The sequence below is a fragment of the Cryptotermes secundus genome, unplaced genomic scaffold (genome assembly GCF_002891405.2).
Source record: "Cryptotermes secundus unplaced genomic scaffold, Csec_1.0 scaffold176, whole genome shotgun sequence".
Classification (NCBI taxonomy): Eukaryota; Metazoa; Arthropoda; class Insecta; order Blattodea; family Kalotermitidae; genus Cryptotermes; species Cryptotermes secundus.
The window spans coordinates 71,255-90,031 of NW_019731569.1; the positions used below are offsets into that span (position 1 = coordinate 71,255).

Consider the following 18,777-nt stretch of genomic DNA (forward strand, 5'->3'; position numbering starts at 1 on the left):
AATAATATTTTTCAATAATGTACATTTTTATAAGAATGATATAACAGACAATGAATTATTAACATTCTTAACCTTAGGGACTATATCTTTTAACTGGTAAACATCAGTACTGAGAAAATATGAAGGGATATTCATCCATAAATACAAGGGAGAGTCAGTAGTAAATAGGTCACAAACAGAAGTATAACAGCTGTAATGGACATAATAAGTTTTCTATGTGTATCACTAGGTAGCAGCACAGTCCAGCTTCATGACAGTTTAGGTAGCAGACGTGCATGCACATGTTCAGAGACTGGTTTCAGTAGTCAAAATGGTGACCATGCTTCAGGAGTAAACTTCTGAAGGGCGCTGTTCTGTCATGGGGGAAAAGGACTCAATGCAAAGGATATTCATGAAGAAATGTTTCCTGTTTACAGTGGGAAGTATTTGTTGCATAAAGTGGTCCACAATTGGGTTGAGAAATTCTCTCAAGGGCGTTCAAGTTGCAGATGATGCCCAACCAGGTCTCCCTGTCAAGATTATGACCAAAGCAAATGTGCAGTGGGTGGAAAAGTTGATTCAAGCTCAGAGGAGGATAACGATACACAGTCCAGCAACTGCACTAGGGTGTTCCCATGGTTTAGCATACAGCATAATGCACGATCATTTAAGTTTCAAAAAAATGTGCAAACAGTGGGTGCCCAGAGAACAGAAGGATCAACAAAAATGAACCACATGGGTCTCTCCTTGCAACATCTCTTATGGTATGTAGATGAAGGAGATGTGCTTAACAGGACTGTTGTGGGGAAAAATCATGGGTGCACCAACCATCAACCCAAATCAAAGTGTACTTCAATGCAGTCAAAACATCCCAGTTCACATTCAACCAAATAGTTGACGGTTATGCCATCAGCTGGGAAGGTTATGCTTACCATATTTTGGGATTCCCAGGGAGTACTGTTAGCCTATTTTCAGAAGTGTGGTTTAAATGTGAATTCTGCATCGTACTGTGAAATTTCAGGAAAATGACAATGTCAGATTCCATACAAACAGAGAAACCCAGGAGGAAATTCAAGAACTACAGTGGGAGCTTCTTAACATCTGCCCTAGAGCCTGGACTTGGTCTCTAGTGACTTGCACCCATTTGGTCTGCTATGAAATCACCTTGGTGGAAAACATTTCACTGATGACAATGAGGCTGAAATGGAGGTGTGGTAGTAGCTGAGACGACAGTCAAAAGACTTTCGACGCGCTGGTAAAGCAATGGGACAAGTGTCTCAATGTTGGTGGAGGACATGTCAAGAATTTGTTTTTTCCAGGTATGAATATCATATATTTTACGTTTTATACCCATTTGTGATCTATTTACAGACTCTCCCTCAAAACAGTCTAAAACTCAATGTTAATTTAAAAAAAAATGTTTTGTGGAACATCTAGGGAATAATCTAAGTGAAACAAAGAAAACCAAAACAAGAGCCAGTTTCAAACTCACAACCTCTGGATGTTTACTTTGATGTTCTAGACTTTAATGGTACACTACATACCACAACTGCACTTCAATAGCTACATTACACTACAGCACTAACAATTTACTAAAGAATCATCATATCTAAAAACTGCAGTACAGGTCAGAGTGTTGGGTTTGTCTTCTCAACTAGGGAAAACTTCACCACACTTCTCCAGCCATGCAGTTCTAGTATTGCTTCAGCAAGCTTCACTGGCCAGATCATATAGTTTTAATATACACTTCAAAACGACTGCCAATTTCATTTTCTCCTCAGTACAAAACAATATTCCTTTAAGAATAACATTTCTTCCCCCATTGTGGGCAACTGTGTGACATGTTAATATACCAGATTTCATCCCAGTGATTCAGTCATATCCAGTTCAACAGGGTAAACAGCAAGGTAATCATGGTCAGTAGAAAAAAGGGAGGGACTGAGGCTTAGCTGAGAGGGAAGAGATTTTTTCCAAAAATGGTAGTGGCAGTGGAATCTCCACTCAAAGTTCATATATTTTCCGGAGCTTAAGATCTGTCAGCCATGCTGTATGTGCCTGCCTCCCTCAGCTTGCAGGCCAACAAAATTACCTGAAAGATGCTGTTGATAACAATGACTAGAACGTGAACACAGTTTGCTTCATGGTATATCATAAACACGGCAACCTGCAAAGTGCAAGAACTATGTATGCTGTATTTCTAACATCAGTTTCAAATAAGCAACTTACTTAATTTATAAAATTATGTTGGGCAGATGAAAAATCAACCCTCAAACACAATGAAAACTGTACTTTTCATATAAAAATAAATTAAGCTTGTCTCACGTCATTTCATTCTATGTGAGATTTTGTTTTGAATTATGACCATACCGTTAAACAATATAGCAAATAGAGGCTTCAATCTGCCTTAATTTATTTAAGCAAAGTACATTTTAACTTCACATTCACTTATCATGAGTGCATCCTGTTCATAAATTATTAATATTATATTTCATACCTTCCTAAATTTAGACATATATAGAACAATTTTTTTTAATCAGGATAATGTAAATGTGAAGCCTCAATAAAGTCTCACCACATATGCGTCTCACGGATCTCACTAATGATGTGCCCAGCTTGCTGGAGAGCCTAGAAACACAACAATATATTGTAATCACATACATTTAGAAAGCATGTCAACATTTTGTCATAAAATATATATTTGACGATAATATAAGGAATATATTTGTCAAAGAGCATCTTCCTGTGTATGCAAAACTCTGGAGACAAGTTCAACACATAATGGTGTGGGGCTGCTGAATACCAGTATCATGTTTGCCTCAAAGATGTGTGAAGTTGTCTAAACACTTCTCAGTTAACCTTTAAGTGCCGAAGTGCCCAGTTTGTGCCAGTCATGAGTAAGGTCGTCGTGGCCAAAGTACCCAGTTGTGGCCAGTCAGGCATTTAAACTCCGCTAGTGGAAGCGCGCGCACACGCCGCTAGTAGAAGCGCATGCACAGTCCTGAATATTTATTTTTAAATGTAGTAATTACCAGACCGACTTAAGTAAAACCCTAATAGAGGAATTAAAATAATACCTTACTGAACAACAGCAAATAAAAATATACGTATGAGTTATGCCAAAACTTATCCACAATCCAGTAATTTTGTTGCAGATTCTGCAGATAGGTATGTTAAAAATATAGTGTAAAATTCGATGTACATACCTTTTTTGTTGTTACCTTCTTGATGTATATATAGGTTCAAATGAAACTACAGTATTCGATTTCACTACGAACGCACACAAAAGAGATCACGCTCTGTATCTCAGCCACGATGCAGCTGTCTGTTCATTCAAATAGAAGGGGCAATAAGCTTTTGCAGCCCTAACGGAACATCTTAGCACTGAAGAGGGGACCCCTATAGCTTTCTCTTGAATAGCCATTCTTTCATTCTTCTGACCTTCAGTCAAGTATTCGAAAATCCGAAGGGTGTAAGCAGCGCTAGCAGAAGACCAAATGATTTTATTGCTTCCATCTGTTTTATGACACCAGAGACTGCTAAAATTTGTCAAGTGTTACAAACAGAAATGAAGTTATAATGCAGAACAACTCTGTGAAGAACTGGGAAACCATTTTTGCAGTACGCATCAAAATTAAAACACAAAAAATTGAAAATAGAGTACAACACTTTGTATTAAAAATTTCAAATCTTCCTTTATAATATGCGACACTATGTTCTTTTCTGAAATAAACAAAGTTATTTCCATCCATTTATCATAAAAATTGAGCTAGATAGAGCATTTTTAAACACAACGCTTAAAATTGATTAAGCGCCTAACAGGAACGGACATTTAAACGCAGCGTAGCAACGGGCATTTAAACGCGCACCAGCAGCGGACATTTAAATAAACTCCGGCCAGCTCAAGCTTACCACTATTTCGAAGTCCGGCGTTTAAAGGTTAACTAATGCTATGTTACACTAACATCCATCTCTCTGAGATTTGAGGTTTTCTTGGCAGTGAGTGTTACAATTATGGTCTTCTGGGATGTGACATTGTGCAGTGTGGTAGACAGGCTATGGCATTGTGAAGGAACATTGCTATCCATTTGCCAAAATGAACAGTGACACATCCCGGAAGACTGTAATCTTCATATACACCTACAAATATAACTATCATGTTACTTATTTTAATACAGACACATTTCAGCTACTGAAGCCATAGTCAGTGCTCATCTGTGTAAACATGTTCACTCAGATTGAATCACTTATTTCAGAAACAGGGATCAAGCAGGTTTGCAATGAAAGAATGGTACAGTTTGTTATTAATGATAGTTAGAACTATTTATATCAAATGCCCAATTACTCCTTAAAAGTATTATTATGTCAAAAAAATCAACAAAATCAAATTAATGATTTCAGAACTTTATAATTCTGTGGCCTATACCCTTTTTAGCAATATATGTCATAATTATAATCCCAAAATCACAAGTGTTTAATATTAGTATCTATTATTTACATGACAGATACAAAGTACTATGGACAAACATTTAAAATTTTTACTCAATTACTGCAATAAAGTATGAAGAGAGGTTTGCACTGCAATACTGCAGACTTACTCCACTTCATCAGAGTCATTTTCAGCCAGTGTCTAAGTTAACCATAAAAGAGTATTCTTTGCATAAAGCTCTCTTGTAGTGTGCCATATGCACATTAGCGTTGTCTTGGTAAAACTAGTCATACTGTCTTTTGTCTTCCATCAGCTGTTCAAAAAATGGTTCCAATATATTCCTAACGTATCAGTCCAAGTTCACAGTTTCGTGGTAAGATACTGGATTAATGATATGCCTAGCACTTACAGCACAGCACACCACACACCAATCTTTATATCATGTAGCAGAATCTTGTGAAATGCATGGGGATTTTCACCATTCCAGATTCATGTGTTCTGAGAATTTACATAACCGCTTAAGTGTGAGGATCTATGAGCCCACTGTGCACATTTTCATTATCCAGTTACAAAACCGAATCCTTGGTGGAGGATTTGCCCTCGAAGCAGAGCGAAAAACACATCTATCTCTTGTGATAATCATCTTAGAGACTTCCAAGAGCTAGTCTGTAACCAAGCCCATGTGTTTTCAAGCTTCTCATCTGAGAGCACTGTTTTCTTGCGATAAGGTGTTTTATCAAGCAATGACCCTGTGGTCTGCCACTTCTTAGTAAGTTTGGACATGCAGGATTTTGTGGGCACAGGTGGATCAAGGTATTCACAGAAGAATCTTTCCCTGTACTTCAAGTGAGTTCTCTTTTGAATGCATTTTTCAACAACAAATATTCTCTGATCAGTAGTGCACATTACTGGGTATAGAGAAAAAGCAAACTCTTGAACTGAACACATAAATACAACTTCCACCTTATCTCTTCCGGAACTGACAGACTACAGCTAGAAGAAAGGAAGAACAGCAAGGCCAAATAAGCAGCCGGTCTATGTGCGGAGTTGAGTTTCCTTTTATTGTGAATGTTCTGTATAGTTCTGTGAAGCACCGTTACCCACCTACAATACTACTTCATGTTAAATATAAATATCCACTGCCAAAACCTCAAATCTCAGTTGAAAATTAGAGTTGTGCTGAACTTTGACATTAGGACATTGCCAATATGCCAATGATGTTCAATATGCAAATAAAACCCGCATGATTTTTGCATTCAATGCCCTCAGATAACCAAAAAGAACATGCAGGAGAATTCTTCTCGAGAACCTAACAGCTACTTAGCTTCTCAAGTATTACCTTTATTTAAATACTTGTGAGTGGGGGGGGGGGGTGGAAGTTACGGGGGCTCAAAAGGAAACTATAAATAAATTTATAAAATTAGAATACATTCTGACCTTCAGCATATCAGCAGCCTCCTTACGACGGTGTGCAACGTGTTCTGATTCATTCAAGAGTTCCTCCACCTGGTCTGATTTGTACAAGTGAGTCACCAGCTCCGACTGAAGATTGTCCTTCACGAAGTTGACAAGAAAGTGCATCACAGCTTTTGGAACACTATCTTGGATTGATTTACGTACAATGTAGAAATATGACTTAATTAGCCGCTCTGTAGAAAGAGGAATATTAGCATTATTTTATGCTTTAAAAATGCACTACACTACATAGTCATCATTAAAAACATTTGTTATGATATAGTATTACTTAATATCATGAGTTAATTGGCACTGTTCCTTAAAACGGTGATTCTGAAGTGCAGACACAAGCTCTCTTAATGACTGGGGATTGGTAGAATTAATCAGATTTAAGCAGTAAACGAGTTTTGTTTGCACCTTGCATTTACTTTATTTCTGGATTTCTTAACTCACATGTTTTTTTTACACATCCACTTACTGAACATCCAAATATATTTTGGAAAATCCATATAAAAATGTTTACCTAAAAGTACATGTGACCACAGGGTATCACCTATATTGTGAATCCTACAATGGCAAACCTTTCTGTCTGTGACTTCAACCATGGCAAATTTTTACTTGTGAACTCTTGCCTAAAAGCAACTTTATCCCCAATAACCACTAAAAATGATAATCAGTCTCTTGATTCAGCAGGGTCACAACAGACTTTTCATAAGATATATAAAGTATAGAATATACCGTCGACACAACAACAATCAGTATTCAACATTTGCTTTTATTACGTTTATTAGAGACACAACATGTTTTGACCCTTTCACGGGTCATCATTAGGCATACAACGCACCAGTCTGAGCTGGTGAGTTGCAATCAATTGTCATTTTATTCATCGAACAAGGATCCTTATTGTATCTTGAAAATTAAATTCAAATGTAAATGTATAACAAATCTTGGGCGAAATTTAAAGCTAAAACCCTGAGATAATTGTATACTTTTCAACTGCAAAAAACAGTTGATTTTCAGCTTCTCTTTTCCTAATATTTGTGGCATTATCTTTTCAAGATAATGGAACATGGCATTAAGCACTCTAATGTAATGCCAGTAGGAGAATTCCTTTCATTACACAACATTCACAGTAACATGGCACAATTCCTTGAACTCATTAGTGTGAGAGCAATAAACTGTTTTCATATAAGAACATATGTGAATATACAGAAATATTTATGAGAGTGGTTCAATGTTGACCTGGGCTTCAATATTTACAAAAAGAACATACATGCCAGAATCATCAAACTCTCACTCCTTTTCGAGACATTCTCTCATTGCAACAACATATTTCATTTTTCATTCTCCTGGAAAGTTAACGACACCAACAGCATAAAGGGTTTTATCCTGACTGTGTAGCCAGTCGAAGACTTTGAGTTCGCCATCAGTTTGCAATTTCTGGCCACCCAAGGCAAAACTTCATTGGCCCAAACAAATGAAAATCACTGTAAACCAAGTTGGGGCTGTAAGGAGGGTGGTGAATGATTTCTCAGCGCTCTGTTGTCAATGTCGCCTTAGTCAAACCTGCTGTACATGGATGAGCACTTGTCATGCAATAGTATGATGACCTCTCGAGTGTCCTGGGTCTTCTCTCCTGAATCGCATGTTGCAGATCATTACAAAGCAAGCTACTGTAATATTGTGCACTAACTGCTACACCATGTGGAAGAAAATCAACATGAACCACTCCTGAATCCCAAAACATACTTCCACGATCCTGGCAGATGACAGATGTGTCCTATATTTTTTTGGTGGTCAAGATTCCTTATGACACAATTCTATAATATGGACCCAACTGGGTCCACTAGGTATGGCGGCCACTGATTGGCCTATTGTACCTGCCCCGGGTGATTATGATGATGGTGAATTTGGTGGAATGAAGATCGGCAGGGGAAACCGAAGTACTCAGAGAAAATCTACCCCAGCACCACTTTGTCCACCATAAATCCAACTTGAGCAGACCCAGGATTGAACCCAGGCCGCCACGATGGGAAGCTAGCGACTAACCGCTTGAGCTATGGCAGGGCCAAAACACTTTGATTCTGCATTGAAATAGTACACGTCTTACATCCTGTCATAGGTCACTCTTTGTTCAAGGAATGTATAACCCTCAAATTCAAACCAGTGCAGATGTCTGTCAGACACAGCAACAAGCTGAGCCTTCTGGCTGAACAGACCCACCAGGCATGCACACTTTCATGAACAGTAAGCGTTCATGAATAACTGTTTCAACACTTCTAACACATATGCCACTGTTGAATGCAGTAATACGAACCGCAATTCGCCTGTTCCCTAAAATCAGCTCTTCCATGAGGCAAATGTTCACGCAGCATACGGCTGTTGGCTGAATGCGAACATGCAGAAGGTCCCCGATTTCTTTACAGCCTTCAGAAAACTTACTGTACCAACTACAGGCACTTGAACATGGCAGCATCTCTTTCCCATATTGCACATTTAACTCATAATGAATTTCTGCTCGTTTCACCTCTGTCACTAGGAATCTGATGATACAGCACTGTCCTACACTATAAATGATGAGGCCTGACACCATCTCTAACGCACAGAAACAGGGAGCACAGCCAACAACTGTTCATGAAAAAGATTTATTTTCCTGGTGCCCACATCTTCAGGGTTAACCTTGAACCACCCTCACAAGAATTACTTAGTTACAGTTACTAAGTGAACCTCATACAATTCATGTAAGTTTTGAGGTTTTCACGGCGATGACTATGAAGAAAGTCATCTTCTGGGTTTAGGCGCAGTGTATTCTTCGTTTTGGCCGACGTTTCGGAGGAACGTATCGCCTCCATCTTCAGAGCAGTTGAATGGCTTGGAATGCAGAGAGCAGTAGCAGTAGAGACAGCTACTGCTCTCTGCATTCCAAGCCATTCGACTGCTCTGAAGATGGAGGCGATACGTTCCTCCGAAACGTCGGCCAAAACGAAGAATACACAGCGCCTAAACCCAGAAGACGACTTTCCTCATACAATTCAGTTCAAGATTATGGCCTTCTGGGATATGATATTACGACATAACATCCAGAACCCATACTCTTTGAAATGTGGGGACCATAGAAGTACTTGAAAAATGTTCATTTACTAGGTGACAAAAACTCAAACCCCTGCCATCCGCAAGAACCAAGATGCTGGTAAGCTCAGCTGTGCATCAGCAGTCTTCAGCATTGTGATAAAAAGAAGCATCCCAGGCAGTCTGTGATGACGTAGTGCTGATGACAGAGTATAGAGGATCAAACCAAGAGCAATTTAAGGTATTCTGAAGCAACTCTGAATGCTTCTAATTGTAAAGAAATGCAATCAGGGCCAAAAAAATAAATTTCCAAGACAAACCCACTGAATAGCCACTAACATGTACCACTTGTGTCAAAGGTGGGATGTTGGGGGTAGAAATGGATCTAGTGCAGCAGCTTTTTGAAAGTGGCCAATTAAGTCTGACTGCCATATTAAGGGCCACAGTGACTGACATCCAGTTTGCCCAGGGCTGCTGCAAGGGATCCGGCATTGAGATACTAGGGACAAGTGCTAAAAATGCAACTTTGGAGAGGTGGGGAAGGTATGGAGGGCAAAGAGAAGGTGCTGAACTATGCCCTCAGCCAGGCTGTGAAGTCTGAGGCTGTCAAGACAGCAGATGAACCACCAGCAAAGCTGCTAGTGGTAAGTACCATGGAACATGACCGCCACGGGCCAAGCACTGCAGGACTGAGAGACCAATGGTACTGGCTCCTCCAAAACATTGATATCTACAAAATTGGCACCACAATCAACCAGACCTTAATCTTTATACTCACTGTTGTGAGAACCTCATCTCTCCCTTATATTACTTAAATCTGATTGTGGTCATTTTTTTTTGAGAGAGAGAACTGCCAAAATGTTACAGTTGAAATCAGCTCAAGAAATGCATACCTATAACATCACAGTCGCGCTGCTCCCTATCAGATAGTTTCCTGCTTGTCTGCATTGGAACTTCTGGTAGCAAATTTACAGGTTTCTGTGGACTAAGCACACCTTTTCCATCATTTTGATGTGTGGGTGTCATACTTGGTGAGCTTTCTGAAGACGCTGCTTCTCTTTCTGATCGAGCCGTAGGCAAATAGTTTGAAAACCATGTTGTTGCATTTGTGACCTGTTCATGGTTGTATCGATTAATTGTATGGTTCTGTAAAATATGATGAAATATACACATTCATTCCATTTACTATTCAAATTACAACAGCCAAGGAAGGCAAAGAGGGGAAACAACTCCTAACCTAAACAGCTAACAAGAAATGTTAACACATAAACATATTCACACAGATTTTGGCAATGACAATTTTTGTTAGCATAACAATCTGTTCAGATAAGGGTGCAGTCATTTACCCTTACTTTATGAAGCACATGAAATGACTATGTGGTCAAACCCCCACTTAAGGTTTCTTTGGAGAGCAGTGATCTAAATAGTGAAGTAAAAAAAAAAATAGATTTCATTTAATGTTGGGATAACTGACCTGGGAACACTGAAATATAACATTAAGTGTTGGCCACCTTAAAATCAATGAGCATTAAATGGAGGTTCTGTGGTACATCCAGCAAAAGATACATGTCACTTTGCAGACACATCAACTCAAACATTCGGCTCACTGGCATGTGGGAAGGTGTAACTAGCACCACAGACCTGAGTTCTTCTTGAACAGTCAATTCAACAAACTTTGAGCATTTTATGGAACATACATGTTCACAGATTCATGATGATGATGATAAAAATTATAAATCAAAAATATGTTACATGCATGATACAATAGCTGAAAAACTATTTTCATACATTATTTTCAGCTTTAAAGACAACAAAAACCATAAAGCAATTAAAAAAATTGGGACCTGGCAGTAAAGATATTTATGAATACATGAAATCCAAAAAAATGGTTCCTAACGGCAAGATAATCACACCTGTTTATAAACAGAATAGGAAAACAAACAAAACAAACTTCGTAGCCTCTAGTCCGCAAGTGAGCTACACCAACCAAGTGACTGTTGCTTGTCGGTGAAGTTAGTGCCAACTTTAGAGGATAGAGGGTGTCATGTGGTCAGCGCAATGGATCCCCACGGCCATTAATTTCGGTTTTCTAGACCGGAGCCACTATTTCCTTGAAATAGCTCCTCAATTATCCTCACAAGGCTGAGTGGACCCCATTCCAGACCCATTACTTCTCAGATAGTCTGGTAGCGCCAAGAATCGAACACAGGACCTCTGGATCTGTATGCAGGAACTCTGACCACTAGACCACAGAGGTTGTCAAACAAAATAATACAATGTGGAAATAAGGGATCATGCTGCAAGATGAGAAACATCTCACATCACTACTTCAAACTGCTGGAAAACATTGCTTGAATTTCTCTTTTAGAAGGGGAAATCAATAAAAATGAACTTATACTGCTTCTCCACATTCTAGATTTTCTTATCGTGTGTGAAACAGACTTCATCATTTCATTAATTACCTGGATTCCTTTTATTACAGCATTTCACATATTCAATATTGTTTTAAAACAATGATTAGAAAGGTAAAGCTACTATAAGCATGTACATTTATGATATCTCTCAATTGCTCAAAACATGAATTACAACTGAAGGTTCTTTAGTTTTGAAATAACTGTTTTTAACTTCCTATTGTATATTATAAATTTAAACATTAAATTCTGGGAAAAGCCACTTATGCTTAGATGAATACAGTATGTCAAATACAGTTTACAACAAGAAGTTCTGGGAAGAACAAATCGCCTACTTTCCTTTCATACAACATGAACCACACACAAAACAATGCCTCCAAGAATTCTTCATTGCCACGGGAATGTCTTTACTGAGTTGTTACTTAGGAATGATGGGGATACATAGAGTACAGACATACATATCCAACAATTCTTCTACTGTTGTGTGTACCTGCTACAACAGGAAAGTGTTTACCAAGCCACTGCCTAGCAACAAAAGGATGGATACACTTTACTGTGCCTTTGCCTACAAATGAGAAGAGAGAGACACACAGACATAGAGACTAAAGGAAGGGATTTATGAAGTACGCTGCTGAGATGAGCTCAGGTGCCATGATATGCACACCAAGTTTCAAAAAAATTGGTTCAGGTATTCAAAAAGTTCACTGGGGGGGGGGGCAGACACATGGACAGAATGGAGATCATATGCCTACTTTTGGAAGTATGTTAAAAATAATAAGTATTTATGTTTTTGCTCTTAATCGAAACTGCCACATAAAGTCATGTGAACTTGCACTGAAGCTTAGTTGGTTGGTTAGTTTATTGGAGAGGGTGGGTTACCCCATGCACCGCGACCAGTTTCATCTATTGTGCTTCCCTCTATAATATTCTACCAGTCTCTATACCCTACCGATATTGGTGCGTACCATCAGTCCCGACCGAGCCAGCGAGTTCTCAACTGGCTTGGCGGTATCTATAATGCTTCCCCCATCTATCAGAGGTATTAGAGACTATTGTTGGGCGGGAAACGTCCTTGAATTTGGCTCAGTGACCTCCTTTGGAGATATGAGGTTCTTTTACATGCCGTAAAGCTACGACATGGGACCCACGGCTTAAAGTCCATCCCGGAGGACTTGTTCCCTGAATTTTTCCGCAGTTAAAAATTCCACGACCTCCGCTGGGTTTGAACCTGCGTACCACGAGTCATGAGGTGGGAACGTTACCTGTAGACTACGGAGGCTGCTTGCACCGAAGCTTAATATTTATCTGAAAATTAATTTAACTTATCCTACCTTTGGCACATCTTTCTCTATATCGCCAACTGAAGCAGAGATCTGACTCATATGTGAAGGATTATTTCTTTTGCTGGCTGGTCGCTGGAGTCTTTCATCTTCTTCCACGGACTTAAGAAGAGAAGAAACCAGTGCTGCATCTTTGTGGAAATCAGGATGTTTCGTGTTAATATATGCTAACTCAATCGCTACTAAGTTTTCCACCTGTAAAATTAAAATTCACAAACATAAGAATAATTCATAAGTGTATGGAATATTTTCATGTAACAGAACCATACATTACCTCAGTTCAATCATCATCAAAATATTACTGTTAAAACTTCACTGTATAAACATAAATACACTTAGATTCTAAAGGGTTCTGATGATGGTGGATGACATTAAGATTAGCTCTTTGTAAGGGGCCCCAACTTCCTTTCTCATCTGAAGACAGAAACAGATCCAGTTTCCGAAACGTTGTGACCTCTATTACCTAGAATTCTGGACGATGGAAAAGGATCCCAGCACAGCAGGTTATCCCAGTCACATTTACTACAACCTTAATTAAAGACTGATCACATGTGTCTGCATAAGACACATTAATATAGATTAATAAATGTACAATATTAATTTAAGTTGTATTCAATTTTAAGCAGCAATCATTGCTTTGACAGATATTTTTAATAATAATACAGTATTGTATTTCAATACTAATAGTGTACAATTTGATTAGTAACAGATTTTTTTTTTCTGTGGTGCTACAGCCCCAATTTGGACCTAGGCCTACCTCCATGAAACTCTCCGCTTCACTTCAGTTTACTAGATCTTACACATATGGTAGAACTCCTTGGGCGAGTGATCAGCTTGTCGCAAGGCCTTTACCTGTAGACAAACACAGAAAAGCGCACACAAACATCCATGCCGAGTGGGATTCGAACCCACGATCCCGGCTTCCGAGCGAGCGAAGACAGTGCATGCCTTAGACTGCTCGGCTACCGTGACCGGCAGTAACAGATTATAGCAACGCATATATACAGTATTCAACTATTCAATTTAGCACAGATAATAACATAAATGTGAACAATATAGGTGTATATATCATTTAATCAAAATTTGAATTAAATATTGTGATACTATATAACCTATTAATGTAAAATATGGATCCATATTAATCCATTAATATATATCATTAATATTTGATGTATGCCGGCAGAGGACCTAAAGAAGGGTCAAAACATGTAGCACTAACATCTGCAACAGGCTGCGCCATAGCTCAAGCAGTTAGTCGCTGACTTCCCACCGCGGTGGCCCTGGTTCAATCCCGGGTCTGGTCAAGTGGGATTTGTGGTGGACAAAGTGGCGCTAGGGCAGGTTTTCTCCGAGTACTTCGGTTTCCCCTGCCAATCTTCATTCCATCAATTGCTTCACAATCACCCTCACCTATCATCTGGGGCTGGTACAATAGGCCAGAAGTGACCGCAGTACTAGAGACTTAGTCCCACCATACTAGCAATAAAAAAAAACATGTGCAACAAAAAAAGAATGCTGATACTGTACAATCTAGTTCATTTGGTTTCAATAATTTATGTTGACTGTCCTATTTATATATATATGTTTTAACTAAATTATTCATAAATCATTTGACCTGTTTCTACCATCTACTAACATATTATGAATTATTCATGGATGTTCAAAATGTTCTGTAGTGATACAATGAATACTGAAATCATACGTATATGTCTCTGTTTTTAGACCATGCAAAATAAAGCAAATTCAGTGGAAAATGATTTAGCGTTAACATATAACACAGAACTGGTTCAATGAATGGGGAACAAAATGATCATGCAGATTAAAATATCAAATATTTCATGATAGTAATCTACTAGTAGCAATGATAACTGACATCATTATGTACAAAGTTTACACATTAACAAAAATACCTAAGAAAAGAAAACACCTTTCCATATGCTTTAAAGTTTCTTAAAAAGTGCAGCAGAGATCTACAGTTCTCTAAAATTACATGTCTTGGATATTAATTTTTACCATAACATTTGTTGCAGGCAACCGCCTCCTCAACAGATGAGTAACAACATCAACAATCCGTTCATGCAGTCTAGGAAAGCGCAACATTTCCTGCTGAACCTCTGTACCACAATGCTGGATAATTCGCTGCATTTCCTCATGAACCAACTCCACACACCGCAGTGATGGTTCCTCAAGACGGCGGATCTGCCGTTTTACAAGTAGTTCAAATGAAACCTGAAAATGCGTGTTTCTTTGTAGTACAGACAACATAAAACAATGCACCAATATAAATTATACATAAATGTAAAGGTAGATGTCAAATTGTCCCTGTGCTTAATTAATTAGGCACCATGCCATGCAGGCATATGGGGGAATGAAGTTACAGCTCCATCACTTGGCACTAGGTACAATAAATTATATGTAAATGCATTAAATATAATAATAGTTAATTGTCAACACAACAAAGTGAACATAGAATAGGGACATGCATGGAACCTACATGTTTAATCCTGAGCATGATAGAACATGTGGTAATTATATATACGAGTAATATGGAAAAAAAATGGTACCCCCCAAAAACTTGAAGACTAAGTTTCATAATTTTGAAATCTGTTGATATACTTAAGAAGCAGTAAAAGTTGTACAAATATTATGTTCCTGGACATTATCCATTGTCAAGTTTTTATTTATTTATTTATTGCTTTTTGAACACACTGCTACATTTCAAAATTATGAAATTTAGTCTTTAAATTCATTTGAGGACCAGGTTTGACCATATTATTTATACATGTTTAGTGTATGGGTTGAAATGAATAATTGGCTAGATAAATTAATGCCACGGAGGAGATGCACATGGAAATTTACTGACACAAAATGTCTGAGTTAACTTTAATTTCAGTGTTCTCTTTTTCAATGCTGTACATATAATGGTTAAGAAAATACAGCCCCTTAAACACCCCAAATGAAATTCTGGTTATTCTGCACTGTAACACAGAACATATGGACAACCATGATATTTGGTACTTTATGATATAATACCAAAACACAATTCAGGAATGGGGAAAAAATAATGTTGGGTAAATGGAGAAGAATATCACTACTGGATTTAGCAAAATAAAAAGCGGCCTCTGTAGTCTAGAGGTAATGTTCCCACCTCATGACTCATGGTATGCGGGTTCAAACCCGGTGGAGGTCGTCGAATTTTTAAGGGCGTAAAAATTCAGGGAACAAGTCCTCCGGGAGGGACTTTAAGCTGTGTGTCCCGTGTCGTAGCTTTACGGCACGTAAAAGAACCTCATATCTCCAAAGGAGGTCACTGAGCCAAATTCAAGGACGTTTCCCGCCCAACAGTAATCTCTAATGCCTCTGATAGATGGGGGAAGCATTATAGATACCACCAAGCTAGTGGAGGCCGAACTCGCTGGCTCGGTCGGAACTGATGGTACGCACCAATATCGGTAGAGTATAGAGACTGGTAGAATATCATAGAGGGAAGCACAATGGACCAATACTGGTCTAAGAGCATGGGGAAACCCACCCTCTCCAATAACTAACTAACTAAGCACAATAAAAAGACTCCACTTGGCACACAATAAGTGTAAAACACCTTCACCTGTGGATTAAGTGATTAAAACATTAATAAAATTCATGTGTCTTGACTTCTATGGCTTTCTGTACAAATTCTGTGCCATGAAATTTCACATAAAATATGAAAAATAAAAAAAATTCTATACATAATGGACTCTTTATAACAAAATTGAGAATTCATACCTCAGGAACGAACAATGCTGGCCTTGGTCCAGTAGCATTCCTAATAGCTGTCAAAATATCCATTTTTGTCAGACCAGCAAGAGGATGAATTGAGTCTAAAGTTCTTCCAAATGTTTCATGAAATATATAACATATCCTGGCACCTCCACACCTATACAAATATCACACACATTAGTGATTTCTATCTGTTTTGAATAAAACGCACGTCAAGGAAAAAAGCTTCAACAAAAAAGCTGTACAGGAAGAAATAAGCCAGTAAATAAAAAGAAAAATCTTCTATATTTTATATATACTTACATTCACACTTTCATCTGTAACAAATTTACATATTTTTATTATACCAGATATACAGTACGTAATGTAATGTAATTATGAATTAAAAAAATATTGTAGAAAGGCTACTGCATACACAAAAGTGGAAAATTTCAACATACTTAGGGCGATGATGCTATCTAACTTTCCATGTGGTCACTGTTATGAAGACTGCACAGGTCATAGACATGAGTAAAATCCTGTCATGTGTTGCCAAGTATGTCAGGGGGTGATTGAGGCAAATGAACTGGTAAAGCTCAGGCAGTATGTGGGGTCACTGGCCATAAAGAATGTCTTTAACATGACCTTAGACCTTCATTTGGAAGTAGGTCATATATGTTGTTTGTTGCTACTGTTGCTTCTGAAGGATTGTTGTTTTGGATGACTTTGTTTGTTTGTTTTCCTTTGTTTGGTGCCTCTTACTTTTTGCCATGCTGTAGTGTTAGTAGTTTCAGTGATGTCCCCATCTTGTTCATCATCAGTGGTGGGGATTGTTCTGTGCAGTTGGTTGCATTGATTTGGTAATGACATTGGGTCATCTATAGTCGGTTGGGAATTGCATGGGAGGTTAAATGTGTTAGGTAAGAAATGTTGATTTTGCATGTGTATTGGAATTTGTGTTGGTGGAGTTACTTGACTAATGATTGTTGGCTGCCACTGGGTACTTACGGGTTGAGGATATTTTAATTGAAGGAGAAAGTGTGAGATTGCATTAAGTGGAGGAACTGTTTTGGAAGAGACTGTGGACCTGTCGTTTGACATCTTACTGATGAATGAAGAAGAAGTTGTTTGGAATGAGTCAAGGGAAGTGGGGGCCATGGTACTGCACTGGACCTCCTGGCACAGATGTCATGCACTATGACAGGTCCCATCCTGCTGGACAACAGAAGTGGCAAGCAGTCCTGTGTCCTGAATTTATAGCACTGCATATAGTTCCATCATGCCTAAGTATAAACCCAGTCAGTTTCCACTACAAACAAAGGGCCACAGTCCCTCTTATGGATGTTACAATTCCAAAGAGAGAGAAAAAATTGTTCATGGGATCTTATAACAAAACTTTGACAGGAAGCATCATTATTGGGGAAGGTAGTTCAAGAGTGAAAACGAAACAAAATGCTCTAGGTTCAATGAAGAGAAACTCAATGTAAACAGTGCTAGCCAGAACATTCCATGTAAAAATCCCTAGATGCACTGCACAGGATACAATGCATTAATGTGGACATTTTATGGAGGCATAAGGAATGGGTGCATAACAAAAGGGACCACTTCTATCATTTATTGTGATTCAAAAGATAATGTGATAATAGGCAGAAACCTGACAAAAGTTTTGGAGGCACCTCTTCAATCCATCAAAATGTGCAAGTATATAAATTGGATGAATCTAAGTCAGGTTACTGTATGAAAATTTAAACTGCACAGGATATTCTGGTACAATCAAACATGAGTCCAAGTGTAGTCCTATAATTAGTAGAGCCCATTTTGGATAAAGGTTATACTCTTACTTACTTACTTACCGTATTTATGCATGTATAGGCCGCAGCACAATTTTCAGACAGAAATTATAGAAAAAATAATTTTCTTGGAATATTATTTCAGGAGTATTACACCCTGTATTACTAATTATGAATATATATATTTTTTTTAATGAAGTGTGATTTCGAATATTTCGAATATAAGCCGCACCCCTGTTTTCCTCTTGAATTTTTGGCAAAAAATGTGCGGCCTATACATGCGTAAATATGGTACTTACTCACTCATGGAGCTGAGCCCTTCTGGAGGAGCTGCCAATTCTGCAGCTACTCAAGAATTTCCCAGCATTTTATGGAACCCGAAGGTTCATCACCGTATTCACAAGAGCCCTCCACTGGTCCCTATCCTGAGCCAGATCTATCCAATACATACATCCCATCCTATCTCTCTAACATCCATTCTAATATTGTCCACCCACCTACGCCTTGGTCTTCCATGTGGTCTCTTTCCTTCTGGCTTTCCCACCAATATCCCATACACATTCCTCATC

The 18,777-nt window shown here is 38.4% G+C and overlaps 1 protein-coding gene across 2 annotated transcripts in view; it reads right to left on the reverse strand.

The window, feature by feature from the left end:
* Positions 1–243: 243 nt before the first annotated feature.
* Positions 244–18,777, reverse strand: part of LOC111867058 (dynamin-1-like protein) — a 39,036-nt gene continuing 20,502 nt past the window's right edge. The window contains exons 8-14 of one of the 2 annotated variants that reach the window (XM_023856530.2): positions 16,446–16,596; positions 14,694–14,909; positions 12,672–12,875; positions 9,823–10,042; positions 5,843–6,054; positions 2,552–2,604; positions 244–2,143 (exon numbers count right to left, since the gene is read on the reverse strand). In XM_023856530.2, the coding sequence (XP_023712298.1) occupies positions 2,128–2,143; positions 2,552–2,604; positions 5,843–6,054; positions 9,823–10,042; positions 12,672–12,875; positions 14,694–14,909; positions 16,446–16,596 (1,072 nt within the window). In that variant the 3' untranslated portion in view covers positions 244–2,127. Of the gene's footprint in view, positions 2,144–2,551; positions 2,605–5,842; positions 6,055–9,822; positions 10,076–12,671; positions 12,876–14,693; positions 14,910–16,445; positions 16,597–18,777 lie in introns of both variants that reach the window. The other variant, XM_023856529.2, reaches the window with a different exon arrangement.